The sequence below is a fragment of the Notolabrus celidotus genome, chromosome 21 (assembly GCF_009762535.1).
Source record: "Notolabrus celidotus isolate fNotCel1 chromosome 21, fNotCel1.pri, whole genome shotgun sequence".
In the NCBI taxonomy this organism is placed as follows: domain Eukaryota; kingdom Metazoa; phylum Chordata; class Actinopteri; order Labriformes; family Labridae; genus Notolabrus; species Notolabrus celidotus.
The window spans coordinates 8,985,749-9,001,309 of NC_048292.1; the positions used below are offsets into that span (position 1 = coordinate 8,985,749).

At 39.7% G+C, this 15,561-nt stretch overlaps 1 protein-coding gene across 1 annotated transcript in view; it reads right to left on the minus strand.

Moving 5' to 3' along the window:
• The window catches only part of pdzrn4 (PDZ domain containing ring finger 4), a 48,280-nt gene that overhangs the window by 10,128 nt on the left and 22,591 nt on the right, over positions 1 to 15,561 (minus strand). The window contains exons 2-4 of the mRNA XM_034673774.1: positions 6,786 to 7,057; positions 5,856 to 5,958; positions 537 to 635 (exon numbers count right to left, since the gene is read on the minus strand). Of these exons, the coding sequence (XP_034529665.1) occupies positions 537 to 635; positions 5,856 to 5,958; positions 6,786 to 7,057 (474 nt within the window). The remainder of the gene's footprint in view (positions 1 to 536; positions 636 to 5,855; positions 5,959 to 6,785; positions 7,058 to 15,561) is intronic.

A 15,561-nucleotide genomic window follows, 5' to 3' on the forward strand; every position in this document is an offset into this window, starting at 1 on the left:
TGGATATTTTTAGATCAAGCATTTTTTATTTTTTATTTTATTTTATTTTTTTTAAGTAATTTTTGGGGCATTTTTGACTTTATTGACATGACAGATGAAGATAGACAGGAAATGTGGGGAGTAGAGAGAGGGGGAAGACATGCAGTAAATGGTCAACCGGCCGGAAGTCGAACCGGCGACCTCTGCGACGAGGACTATAGCCTTGATACGTGGGGCGCTTAGACCGCTAGGCCAGCCGTGCCCCACGTATCAAACATTTCCACTCAAAAGTTTGAACACAAACTTCGGATTTATTTTGTTCAAATCCAAGATTGTAACTCCATGTTATATTAGTTTTTGTAATACTTGTTTTCTTTTGGACAACATGTTTTTTAGTTTTGATTCAGTGCAATAGTTTAAATCTGATCACATTACTTTTGAACAACTAGGGAGGTCCTCATTTTTTTATTAAATGTCATATTAATAGTTAAAGAACAACATTAGATCTTTAAAAACAAATAACCAGGACCAAAAGCAACAGGAACATCTGCTCCTACCTGGCTGACATAAATACCGGTGTCCTCCTCATCATCTGTTCTGTAGCACAGCGTCAAGCCAAGCTTCTCCTGGCTGTTCTGCCTGCACAGCTCCACTTCCTGTTACACACACACACAAACACACAGAAATATTTCAATAGCACTTTCCCTCATGATGCACCTGTTATGACACTACAGGTTTCCAGAGTGGTTTGATGAATTTCAAAACCACAGCCCATCATTTCGAACATAGTTTATTCATCTGCTTTACAGAGCAGCTGAAATGACATAGACACATGGGAGATAAGGTCCAGCTTGAATTTTATGCTCTAAATTACAATTTCTAATCGCCTCAGGAAGGTTTTGTGGCTCTGTAGTCCTACACTGTAAATTTGCTATAGGCAAAGAGGATCTATGTTACATAAAAGAAGAAAAAGAAGAAAAAGCTTACACTCTTGAGCTAAAAATAACTGCAATAAACTGTAATAGCAGAAAACTATAAAAACTTAAACAGCTAACACTCTTTAGAGTTAAAGCTGCAGAAAAAGTGAACATCCATGTCCTTAACAAAGAGTGGGACAAAGCTGCTAGCTAGGATTGCTGAGGCTAGCTGGTACTAGCAGTCAACCAGCTATGGTTTTGGAGATTTTTGTCTTTCATTTTTGAGAATAATGTGCATAGTTTACTGACTGAGTCTTAAACTGGTTTTGTGTCTTGGTTCTTTGCCTACTAATTAACCGACACCATCCCACATGTAGCTCCATTAAACTGCAGAAACATTCAAACATAGCCCCAGCATGCATTTTGTATATCAGTGAAATACATGCCTGTTGGTATCATACCAAAACCAGCATGTGGCAACATACAGGGCAGCTCTTTGATGAATATGGTGATGGTATTTCATGTGTTGGTCCTCTCCCAAAGGTAATGTCTCTAAATTTAGCCCTGACTAGCTACTGGCTCCCTTTGATCTCTTCTGTGTATAAAGGTAATCAAATAAAGATAACTCCGGGGGTAATCTTTATTAACCCCATGCCGCATAAATCCTTACAGCGTGGTGAAGTTGTGAGAGGAGGGGAATGGCGGCTGGAAAGGGGATCAGAGTGGGGGAACAAGAATAAAACCCCAACCCCCTATTTGTGCCGTCATGGGAAACCCCGATAGCTGAGATTGACAGTGGAAGTAATTAATTTCTGTGGCATTTAACCCCCTGTGCAGACAACCCTGACCTTCAAAAGCTGGGGTGTGTTTGGAGTTTATAATATTATAACGCCCTGCACAGGTTTTAACTACCCTTACTCCTCTGTAATGCAGTTTCTGATTAAAACAAACCCTTGTCGAAGGATAAGATTGCTTTGATGCCATCTATATGATGGGTTGAATACTTTGTTTCACTGGGTGGTATTGTGGTTTGAAGCCCACTAGCGTTAGCTCCAGATTTGGGGATCCGTAGAAAGCTTGATCAGTGATGAATGGATTCTAATACAATGCCACAGTGAAGTTTCAACTATGGCCCAGCAGTGATGTTAAAACCAACTTCACATGGTTTGCAATGCATTATGACAATTTCTAGAATTTATCTTCTTAATTTTCCATATATGTTTTCCCAATTTTTAGCAGGAGAGATCACATTTACCATATGCTACCAAGGTAAATGAGGAATTGAGACCCATGACGAGGATAGCACTCTCTTTATAGAGCCACATTAAACATCTGTTGGTAGCATTTCAGTGTAATATGCAATTAACTATTACTTCATGTTTCATTGAGAAGAAACGACTGCCATTCCTAATGTTCATTGGCTCATTGTTTCCACTTTTGCAGATGATGATGTCCTTTCAGCAGTCCCTATTTATAGCTCCAGTCTTTATGTTCTAGTGGTGATTATTTACCCAGGAAAGGTTTACAATTTTTTTTAAATGACAAGTGTCTCATGCTGTTTTTTTAATCTACTTAAGTGCAAACCAATTAGCTACATTATGGGGGAGTGGCTATTGACAACCTCTACACAAACCACTTGGTGCCAGCAGGGAGGTGACAAAAGATTTGACCATTGGGCGTATCTTGGATTGGGTTATAGATTATTGATTTCTAAAGGGAAAAACTAAATTACAAACTTGATTTGAAGATTAAGATAGGTGAAAACATTTATCAGGTAAAGGATTTCCAACACAAAATGGTACGTAGTTGTAATTATGGGATGGGGAGTTTTTGGTGCTCTGAGTACAAACACAGAAATTCCTCTCATTAAAAACATTTTCTATCTAATGCCTCCATTCCATGTTCCCAATCCTTTGGAAGTGCAATATTAAAGAGTGATCTTCTCTTACTTTTGAGTTGGTCACCGCTTGATCAATAGACAGTGATCAAATGTCTTCCTGCTTTATATTCTCATTGTGTATTCGCACTTAAAAAGCTCATTGAGACTCTTTGTTCTTGTACCATTCCTTGAATACCAATACTTATTTTGCTTTTGGAGGATTTTTAAAAAATCCAGCCTTTGATGTTTGGCACACGCTGACGATCCATAATTAAGACGTGATCATTTTGACTAATTTGGCAAGCGGTTATCCGGCAAGTTTCTGCTGCCATGTCATTAACTGTGCTAAATAATCTGGTGACCTTACTGAGCATTTATTAAAATCTGTCTTTATGCTTTCCTTCAAGATTTACTTGTCTGGTAAATATTCATAACCTAAGGGGGATGCTACTTTTGAAAAACCAATAAACTCAGACATTTAAGAAAGATTGTTTTAGTTTTTATGGGAATTAGATACTATACCGCTTTAAACATACACAGTATACATATATTTCACTGCCGTTTTTACATCTACTGTCTACTATTTGGCATATTATAAATGGGTAGATTTGAAAGGAGTAGCAGGAATAATATGACAGCAGTAATACCCATGTGGACAATCAGATAGAAGTGAAGCCTAACCTGTCAGAAGTAATGTTCCTAGGAAAGGCAGACCTTTTCTGTTTCATCCCAGAAAAAAGCCATTCATGTTTCAGTTAGATACACATGGATGGACAGAGGTAAGTGAGGACGGCTGGTTTGGGTGTGTGTACATCTGGCAGGTGGGGGTGGGAGTTTGACAGTTTGTGTGTCAGCTTTGTAAAGCCGACCTTGTTCTCATACTACTGTTATTACCACACACAAGCCTTCCACCAGCCCCCATCCCCACCCGCCCATCACCACACACTGGAGACTCTTTCATCCAGATGACGCTATAAGGTAGGGCCACAGCTGGTGGCAGAGGAATCCTAATGACCCACAATGCAGTTCATTGAACCAGGAAGTGCTTATTAAACCAGAGGGGAACTGACAGTAGCAAACGTCACCCATCACTGTCACCTAGCGTGACTTAGAGGTCTACTGTCTGAGTGGTATGATGTATCTGTCACAATCGAGGCACTTGTGGGCACGGACCATTGACTGTATAACTTAACTAGGAGTATGCACCATGATACAGCTCAAAAATATCAAAGCTACTATGCAAAAATAAGAATAAAATAGCAGGAAAAATGTACAGAGCTGAATATTTGACAGCGATTTATGAGTGAGTTGCTAACTAGCAAATGTTAACTTATTTTATGCACAAGAGGTGAGCACAATTTAATTAACATCAGTGTGTCAGAATTTAAACTGTTCATGTATCTGTATGTAGCTATAAGAATTTTTCTTTCCAGGGACGTTTCTGACAACTGATAGCATAGGTTTACATATAAAACCATTTCATTTAGCGATGGACTCTGAAAATATGCCTGATAATTAATACATTTTCTAAGTGTCTTATTTGGAACAATGTAAAATTGTAAGTTTAACTGCATGTAGGCACAATAAAGCACGTGCAGCTTCCATATGAGTAGAGGCCAAAATCTAAAAATGTACTGTTCCAAACTGGCATTGTGAGATCACTACTTTATGTATTTTGAGTGAGTCTTTTTTAAACTGGCCTTGAGGCTTTATATTCAGGGGATAATTGAATTAATTCCATAATTAACCAATAATTTGACAAGCACAACTCAATACTGAATAAAACCCAGTTCATTCATTATGAATGGAAGGTCAAATCATTCGGTAACATTTCTTACCCAAACCTTGAAACTGCTATTTCACAATCATTTTTGTTTGCAGTGGTTTGAAAGCTCTCTAAATCCATTCTTGTATCAGTGAGGGACTTCTTTTTTCAATAAAGGAAACTCACAATTTCTGTTCAACTTGAAGTGGCTGTATGAAAAGGGACACAAACAATTTCTGAAGGACAGGACATGATGAAAGGGGAAACTACTGGCCTGTGAATGAAATACACTGATAATGCAACAGAGAGGCCATTTGGAGAGTTTTTTTCTTTGGTTCCTTTTTATGAAGAATAGCCTTCCGTCTTAAACCCAGGGACTTTTGCTGTTCCACACAAACCCTTCTACACAAACAGCTCTTATAAGCGAGCCCCCAGTTTTCTTGTATTATTGCAGTGGACATTTTTCTTATGGCATTGTGGGACTGATGAGCGTCATACTGTATGTTGCCTTTAGCCTTGGAGTATCTAAGGGAATTGTGTATAAATGACTCAAAAGTGGCCTTGGTCTTACAGCATGAATGAAACAAATTAAGCCTTGTCAATTCTCTTTTCTTTTTGATATTTCTCTTTTCAAAATTATCTTTTGGATATTTAATAAGTCTACTGGATAAACAACAGAAGACTAATGTAAGGAATAGAGGGCCGAGAGAAACAATACACACAATCTGGTTCCATGTATGGTTAGCATCCAAACTGTTAGCTACCAGACTGTTGCAGACGTTTTAAATTTCACTGTGTTGCCTCTTAATGACCAACAAAAGCAAAACAGACCATAAGTAAGAAGATACACTATTTCTGCTTTATTTGCAGAGTCTAAATCTACTGGCAGGGGTAAAATGTCAGTTAGTGATGCAGTTTTGTTTTGAAACAACACAATGTGAGATTTTTTTTTAAGTTATTTTTTTTCCCTTTTTGCCTTTATTTGATAGGACAACTGAAGAGAGACAGGAAATGTAGGGAGTAGAGATCGGGGGAAGACATGCAGGAAATGGTCGACCGGCTGTTGATCAAACCGGCGACCTCTGCGACGAGGATTGTAGCCTTTGTATGTGGGGCGCTTAGACCGCTAGGCCACCAGCGCCCCCAATGTGAGATTTTTTTCTCTTAAAGATACAACTAAAACGTATAGGACAAAAATCAGCAAAGGGGCAAGAGGTCCCACTTGGTCTACTTGGGCTGCAAAAATCAACATAAAATGAAAGCTCCTCAATGGTGCTTTAAGATTAACACATAGCAGGAAGATACAATATCATACCTCATATTCATACTCTTCAGTCCTCTCGACCTCTGCTGGGGTATTGGACAGGTACTCTGGACATTCATAGAACTCATGTTCCATGGTGTGGATGGAATGACAGCTAGAGAGAAAAAAACACAAGACAGTTATCTTAAAGATAATTCATATAACTCTTCTACGGAGACGATGTTATCTCTTGCTTTAGACTCAATTGAATATGATACTGTAGATAGCTTTGGGATTATGAGAATGTTAATTGAAGAATAACAAAAAGTAATCTTTATCATTCAATCTAGAAAATCCTTACAAAAAAGTTTGCTAGTGTTCAGGGTTCTAAATGGTTCTTTGCTACAAAACTCTGAATTAACAATGCAGACAGCAACCATCCACCTCATTTAAGGAGTGACCTCTGTAAATTGTCACCATGATAACTGCTTCACTGTGATCACTGACCAGGACTGGCAGATTTGTAGATTTATAGGACAAATTGATTTCATCAGTTCCCCAGCAAAGCCCTATAAATAGGCAGTGAATGGAGGGAGCGCCAGAATGCCCGCTCTATCAGCCCATTGGCTTTTAATCGCCCAGCAAAAGCTCCCATTAAAGAAAATGGATGTAGCACACAGAAGCAATTATTGCAAGCAGGTTTGGTTCTGCATAATGATATCAGCAGGACGAAGTACAGAGGTATGCTGGGGGTTTTCACACTGATACAAGCGCTAAATAAATAATTTGAAATGAAAGAGAACAACGAAGAGCCCTTTGGGAAAATTCAGATTCAATTTGATTAAACCAAACGATTTTCTTGTTCAAGATAAGAAAATAATGGATAATAATTTTCAACCTTTTATGGTTAGTGTATATGATCAGCAATAAGCTACCTCTCGTTAAATTAAAGTCTGGAACTTTTTGCATTGGCTAAGACTCCACCATAAGTGTTGCCCTCACCTGTCAGACAAAAGGAAGGGACAGATATCAGGAACAGGCGGAGTTGCAGGCCGGAGCTTTGCCAGTGCCATGATGTGCTCGAAAGTGATGTCCGTCTGCGTGCAAACATCCACCACACACACATCTTCTGGGGTTCCATTGTGGTTGTGTGCAACAGCGGCCGCGGCTCTTGTCGGAGTCCGCCGGAGAACTTGGACAACGATGGGGTCTCGCCTGATGGCCTCCACCACTGCTTCGTCATGGTCGACCTTGGAGAAGTCTCGTGCATTCACCTGGAGGGAAAGGAGACCCAGACACTCAGTCATCTTTTATCTTACATCAGTGAAAGGAGATGCAAACCATTTTCTTTTCCCTCATCGATGGCAATATACACCGTCTATAAAAAGAGTAGAGGGGTAGATAGAAAGTGAATGGAGACCTTGCACACTTATTTAACACCCAATTGCTTTTTTTAAAACCTTAATTTATCCAAGGACGATCCAGCAAACATGCATGCTCTTTTCAGCAACAACCTGTTTCACATTCACACCTGGGAGCCTCAGTATCGCTGCATGTCTCCACAGCTTTGCACTGAACAGCTCCCACCAAAGCATCGCAAGTTAAGTGCTTTTATAAAGGGCACTTTAGCAGTAACTCTTGACGGAGGGAGTGCATCACATATTCTCCTTTGTTTTCACCGACACAGTTCACTTTCCCAGCAGGTTCCGACTTTTTTAATTTATTTATTTATTTTTACTGCTGACCAGCTATTCACAAATGTGCTTCTTTAACCTTAAGGCTACTGCAGAATTCACAGAGGCTGAATAATGTGCTAGATTGCTGAGGGAGGAAAAAACGACTTGATAAGCACATTTTATCTCATTCTGTTTGCACCAACATTCAAATCAGTCTTACTCAAATGCATTATTTACATCACATCCTCCACCATTAAGCCCATTAGACTTTGAATTATAAAAACAATACTGATACCAGCAAATGGTGAATTAGGGAGGAGGAGTATGGCTTTAAGCATATGCACCACTGGGAACACCACTTCTAGCACGTGGAACTGACTTAATTTGCAAGATCCAAAGAGGTTGTGCCATAAGGGAGTCAGGGAGTAAGTGCGCTCTGTAGTTGTGTGGGTTTTCACATTGATAGCTGTCAGTATGATATCTCTTCTCCTCTAACACTAAACTGAACCCAATTAGTTTAACCTCCGTATGCGGAGGCAAGTTCATTTTCAGTGTCACATCCTGAAATAATCGTTCACATTGATTTTTGGATGCCTGGGAGTGTCGGGGTATTCATCTGGGGCTTAAAATGTTGAATGTCAACATCATTTATTGGAGAACAACATTGAAAAATATAAGTGAGGCTACATTTTCCTACACTTCTGCCTGATGGAAGAGCAAAGTTGCAGCCAATTAGACATTGCATTGATGGCAGTATGTTTTTCTTTTTTATAACAGCTGCTAGATCTTAAATGCACAAAAACATGACAACTACTTGACTTTTTAAAGTGTAATGTGCATAATAAAAGTGTTGCAATAGCCCATTCCCAGTAGCCATCTGCAGCTACGATGGCAACTAACTTATCGTTGCATCAAACCTGACCTTTATCATCTTGACAGGTTTTTGTGCGGTATAAAAGTTGTCCTCCAAACACATTACCTTTATTCTACCATCTTGTTTTAACCTTTGTGCACGTCAGAGAAAACACACAGAAAGTTCTACAACATTTCAAAGTTGTAATGAGGTCCAGATGGACACATTAATCTCCAATCAGAGGGAATGCTCTCGAAGGCGGGAAGTGATTGTGCCGGTACACCTGCCAGTATGTTTACCTGCTGTTGTTCCTCTATTCAATCCGCCTGTTGATGAGCTAACTGGGGGCTGATTAATAGCTAGCAGATGTGACAAAGACTGGGGATAATGGCTCAGAACGAGCAGGTTTTGTGTGTGTGTGTTTAGTACATCATATACACTGACTTAACAAAGCATTATGGGATAATTAAACCACAAATGAGGAGATAAAGAGGAGCAGACAAGTTGGATAAGGGTTTTAAAGCTTTCAGACAATTGAGATGTGGATTGGGGAAATGTTGCAGGAGGTTCATTGGCATATTTGTTTCCATAAGCTTTTAATGAAATGACCCCCTACTTAAAAAAGACAGAGGCAACCGGGCCTTTGCAGTCAGGGCCCCGTCACTCTGGAATGATCTGCCGGAGGAGATCAGGCAAGCCACATCCTTGTCCTCTTTGAAATCTCTTGTAAAAACACACTTTTTTAAATGTGCTTTTATTTCTTAACTCATCACTGACTTTTTAATTTCTGCATGTTTATTATTATTGTTTTTACTTCACTCATTTTAGCTCTCCTTACCATTGTCATGTACTTTAGTGTTTTCACTCGCTATGTCTTGCACTATGTAATGCACTTTGTAAACATGTTTTTAAAAGGTGCTATATAAATAAATGTATTATTATTATTAATATTGGTTTTAATTTTCATATATAAACATGCTAGACTGTTGAAATCTCAGGAACACTAAAATCCATCATCAAGGATTTGCCATTTTCGATTCATTGAAACATCCTTTTCTATGCTTCTTCCTGATGTTATTATACTTATGTTAGTGTTTCGTCAGCATTTGATCCTCCTGTGTGTTTGTATGTGACAGCTATACGTGCAGCCGATGTATCTCTTCTGAGATGTGTAGGTGTGCCGTTTCCATCAATATCAAAACAGTAATTCCATTTTGATTACAAGTTCCTTTTCTTATTACTCTACCCGCGCTCCTGTGACCAAGCTGCCACTAGGACAATATCAACTCATTACATCATCTGATATAACACTGAAAGCTGCATGAGAACACTAAAAATAGTCGGCACTTCACTGCACTCCATAGGGATGGCTGTAATGAACCAACAATCCGGTGCAGCCTTCATATACCTCTCAAGTTAAAGGTTATCTTTGCCAATAAAAAATGGTTCCCAGTAGTCCCACACCAAAGCTTCTCGTCTGTCCAAACAGTCTTCCTAAAGGTCAAGGTTCAAAGCGGTGTGCCACAATTTGAAGGGATATGATATATTGTATCTTTTGTGCGTGTGTTTCCATTTTGTGTTTTCACTGAGTGCACTGTCATAATTGATCAACAGTCATATTGGACATGACATTTGCTTCTTATCGGGCCTCTTTGTATTCTCATTACTACTCAATACTTAGGCGACGGCATGTTTTCTTTTTCCTTTTTCAATCAATCTTTACTGCCCCAGAAAGCCAGATGGAATGTAACTACATAAAAGTAAAGAAAGAGCCTTGGCATTTCACTTTAGGCATGTGTTTCGTACTGTACCTGAGCATGATAACACCCCTCTCCCCTGCCTTCTCTGCTTTCACTCTAGTAACATTGCCCCATGCCCAAACACACTTGCGTGTGTACACAGTCCAACACAGTCAGTGGGGGTATTATGCAGGTAGTTGGTTTGCAAATTCTCCAAGAAGAAAGACGAAACCATAGAAAACCAATTGCGTCATCAACTGGGTGGCCTTTGTTCATGTTCTATGCAGACAATAGAGTTCCTCCTGCTGTCTTCATTATCTTGGAGATGCCAACGACGACCCTGTCTCTGGCCTTCCTACTTTGACATCTCTGCAGCTCAGAAGATGAAATAGGCCCGTGTTATGTGGTTACAATGTTTTCTGTCGAATAATTAAGATAAGAGATAAGATCTCTATATTGTCATTGTTACAGTGTAACAGTGAAATTTGTAAGCAGTCCTCCAGATGCCTAAAAAAGAAATAGTCTAAAGTCAAGTATTTAACTATAAGAAAATATACAATAGAATTGAACTTAGAACTCTAAAAATATACACAAAATAAACTGTATAAAATGTACAATAGGATAAATTATAAAGCTATATAGAAATAGGAAAAAATAAATAAATAATAATATACATAACACTTTAAACAGTATAAACATCGACAGTAGAGTATGTACAGTGTGCAGGTGTGTACATTACGACTTAACATAGCAGCCCACTTCCTTGTTTGAGCATGATTGTGTTCACATCTCCCGTGATCTGTGCTCGATTTTTCTTGACTCTGAAGCTATGGTGGTAGTTGCTGCTCTGCAAGCTCAGGCTTGCTAATTCCCTTGTAGCTGACCAGTTTACTAGTATTTTTTTCCATGACAGTGTTTTTTTGGTTGTAGCTAAAAACTGAAGTGCTATGTTGAAAAAACTAAATATAGATGATTTTTTATATTATAGATAGTTTGAGATCAAAGAGTTCAAAAGTAGGCTACATTTTGCTTTTTCCGTTGCTTAGCGCCACTCAAGTGGCTGCTTGTTGCAGCAGCTCTCTCTTTGTTGTTTTTTTTCGACTCTTTTTTTATATCTGTTTAGTTCTCTTTGTATTTGGAGCCTGTCATGACTTTTAATGACTCATCTGTTGGCCATGGACACCAAACTGGCTACGTTTGCAGTGGTGTTTTTACTCTTTTTGTTCCTGTGTGTCCACGGTGTAACCATGGTCACATTGTTTACATATGAGATCAACTGTTAGCAGCCCCTAGCATGTCGATGCTAAACGATGCTAGGCACGATGTTCCCTGCGAGCTGAGGATAAGGAGGCAAGGACGACGTGCTGGTACTGAGGTGCAAGCTAATGGTGGGTCCTTCCACCCACTGTTATGGGGAATGTAAGATCTATCTACAATAAGGTGGATGAGCTAACCCAGCACCAGAGGGAATACTGGCAGAGTAGCATCATGCTAACAGAGCTAACACCGGACACAACACCACATTGGAAGGACTTCACCTGCTGTGGGCGGACAGGATACAGGAGAGCAAGACTGAACTAACTGGTGAAGAAGGCCAGCTCAGTCCTGGACCCTTTGGAGGTGGTGGCTGACAGGAGAATCATGGCCAAGCTGTCGTCTCAGATGGACATTTCTTTTCTATATATATGTTCTTGTTGAAATTCTTGTTCCTTATACCTTCTTGTTTGCTGCTGTAACTCCATGAATTTCCCTGTTGTGGGACGAATAAAGGAGTGTCTCATCTTATCTTATCTTATCTTATTTAAAAGGTATGTTTTCAAGTGAGGCAAATTAGAGGAAGTACTACTTTCTCTATTCTACATCCATTATTTTACTCTCAGATTTGACTGTATTGGTACGCAATGGCTTTGTGGCGCAGAATAATATAGTACACAACCTAATGACACCAAATCTTCTTTGCTCTCTCATTCTCTGAAAAGTCCCAAGCATTTGTTTGATTGGGCTTTGTTACCCAACTTCCTGATGCAACCACACACTTTATAAGGTCACGCATATTAAGCAGCAAGTCTCAGCTACCAGCTAATAATGTAACATTTTGCTGCCTGTGATGCACCAATTACACACATGATTGACTATGAGGGGGATACCAGCAGACCATGGTGTGGGAATGGCTATTACATGTGTCGAGATGGGGTTGAAAGTGGCACAGTGAAAGCCAATTGGTGTCAGGGCCTAAGGCTTCCAATATGCTCAAATACGAGGGCACATGTCAACCTTTAAATGTGTCACCGGATGGAATCAGTAGGCCACTAAGAAGGCTAAATGTTGTTTCCACTTTTGAATACAAACAGGTGCGATAAGGCTGGCCCGGAGATAAGAGTGTGTTTGTGTGTGTGGGTGTGGGTCTATATGTGAATGGATGTGTTTGCTGCCCAGAGATAAGAGCGTGATGGAAACCACTCAACCTCACAGCTAAATCTGACAGATACCGTGTAATTGTGAGCAAATGGAAGCGGACACACACAAGCCACATACGCACTCATCTTAAGCTTTACATCAGCTCCCCAGAGACTTAAATCAGCTCTACAATGCAGTTGTTTGCATCAACTGAATAATGGCAATATTTCAGACTGAAGAGACTAACAATGGACCGGGAAACAATAAGCTGCCACAGAGGGACCCCCCATTCAAACCGACCTCGTCTGCCCCTGAGGAACAAAGCAGTCAAACCACCAGCAAGCTTTCTACCACAATCCCCCAGATCAGGATTTTTGTGAACTTCAGCTCAATACAAGAAAAATTGTTTTATATTCATTGAAATTGACATGCTGTGAATATCAAGGAAGCACAGGTGGCATACAGAGATAATCTGCCAAATCTCATTTTTCTTCCCTGTATTGAGATGATTCAAGAGTCTGCTCTCATATGACAAGGGCTCAATGTCATAAATGTCTCATTTCAATAATAAAAGTCTCTGACATGCAATATCACCTACGCAGCGGAAGGAAAAGAATACGATGGTTTCATAAATTTGAGTGGCAGGTTGAGCAACTGGTTGATGAAGCTCGGTCAGCTGAATCAAACTGACCCCTTGACTTGCGCAGGATGAGAATATCATGATGCATTTGTGACAAGCCCCCGAAGCAAGCTGGCAACACAGAATGGAGGGGTGATATAAACCTTTTTTTTTGTAATTCAACTGTCTTACCAAATAATTCTCCTTTATTGTCAACTAAGTTTACAATTTGTTTTGAAAGTTCTGAACTTTTTTGAAAATATGTGCAGAGAAGGATCAAAGGTAAATCAAGGCAGCTAGTTTGGTTAACAAGTTAGCATGTAGGTTTGCATCTAGCTAAAGTTGGCTTGTTGTAGGGGCTAATTACTGTGATAAGCTTTGATTACACTTAAAGGCACATTTTAAAACATTCATTTAACAATGAAAATGTATGTGTAATTAGGGATGCACCGATCCTGGTATTGGATATTGGTGACAAGGGGCCGATATATAGTGGCAGATCTATTCATCTCAGTTCTATGCTTTTCTGTGTTTACAATAGCCATGTGTGTCTCCTATAGGGCTGCCAAGATTAGTCGACTAGTCACAATGACGTTGACGACTTATTTAATAATCAACGTCATCGTTTATTTTTTGAAGCTTTGTTTTCTCTCGAAACTGCCGCTGTACCTTCCGCTGTCTTGTCTGCCTTTCTGTCCTTGACGCACATGCGCAGTAGTGGTAATAGGGGCCAGCCGTGATGTCACCGGAGAAGTTATGCCCAAACAGTATCATTGCTAGCCGGCTAAGGAGCTTGAAAGTGAGAGAGAAGAATGTGCAATGCAAAATCTGCAAGGCAGAACTTGCCTTCCATGGCAGTACGACGGCAATGCATGAGCATCTGAAAAGGAAGCACGTCTTGGCGGATTCAATTTTCTGACGAAGAGGGACAGTCGTCTCAGTAAGCTAATTGGCTAGTCAGCTCCGGCCGGTCTGTGCATTTTTGCCCGGTGGAGCATGATGGAGGATAACTACAGAGACTCTGCAGTTTAGGTGCATGTCACGCTTCTTTTGCAAAGAACACCACTGGATACTTGCAACATGTGCAGCGGTAATGTTTCGCCGGATGGCAGTCGTGCTGAAAAGTATAATGGGAGCCCAAAATCCACTGCTGATGTTTAAAGTTGAATTGTAATATCTGTTGGTTAAGAAGATTAACTAACCAAACTGCTGGTACCCATTTATAATCTCTTGAATAATGATACTGTCAGTTTAAAAATGTTTATTTTATTTTGGTTCACAAAGTCAAGAAAACCTGAAGTTGCCAAAACATGATTCTATCCTCACATTAAGGAATAGAGGTTGTTAAATTAATACCGGGATCGGATCGGCTAGTATCGGCAGATACCAAAGCCCAGATACCAAAGCTACTTTTTAGGTCCCGATATCAGTATCGGGACCTAAAAAGTAGGATCGGTGCATCCCTATTTGTTCACAACCAAAAAGCAAGCAACGGCAGCATTAGCATCTTCTTTATGTAACATGTTCAGTTGTTAGTATCCTCCTTAAACTAGCTAGATACTAGCTTCCCCCAGCAAAAATAATTCCTGAATTTATTTCCATGTTACAGAACTTTTAACTTGAAGGATTTTGAAGATTACCTGCTACGTTTTCAGACCCGTATTACAACCAGGTTTAGATTTTCATGATTAAAATTCAAAGTGCTCTGACAGTACAGAGTGAAATTACCTCTCACTGTCTGTACAATTACAATACCTGTCATTTCAAAGAAGATGGAGAATAGTGCAGCTTTGTATAAGAAGTAACTGAGAGGGTTGAAAATGTATAATTCATAACATTAACAGCCAATTTCAGGCTGAGTATAATAACTCTGCTGTAAATGATTGTTGTTATGCTGTGGTCTGATTACTTTTAACACATATTTAGAGATAGGGGAAGATTTAGAGGGCATTGAGTTCTGTCTTTGTACCATCCCCCAGGGAGTGCTTGCTGTTGTGGCAACCAAAGTCTCATAGCGCTGAGCAATTTTGCTAGAGCAGCTGAGAAGAAGTCAAGGGTACTTTTAACTCTTACAGTAACAGTTGGGAAGAGCTGCATTTTAAGTGTTTCAGCCATACGGACACTTGTAATTTAGGAAACTGCTACACTTTGGAAAGAGAAACTTGAGGGAAAGGGCCATTATACCCAGTCATTATATCAATTTGCTGCAAACTGTCTTGAATTTCTAGCTCATTACAACCATTTGGGGGGAGTCAAATGCCAAATTTAAACTGCAGGTCTCCTACCTGTGCTCTTTTCCTTCCTTTTGAAAAAGCTTCACTTTTTTTACAAAGAAAACCCTGACTCAACTTTAAAAGTGCAAAAGAAAGAAAGCAAGATTCCAACTCTGTTTTGCATTTTCAGCTAGGCTTCCTCCCAATCAGCAACTGTTCCCCATGCATTGTAAGGCTCTGCTGTTTTACATTTCAGTATCACACCAATTAATCAAAGTGAC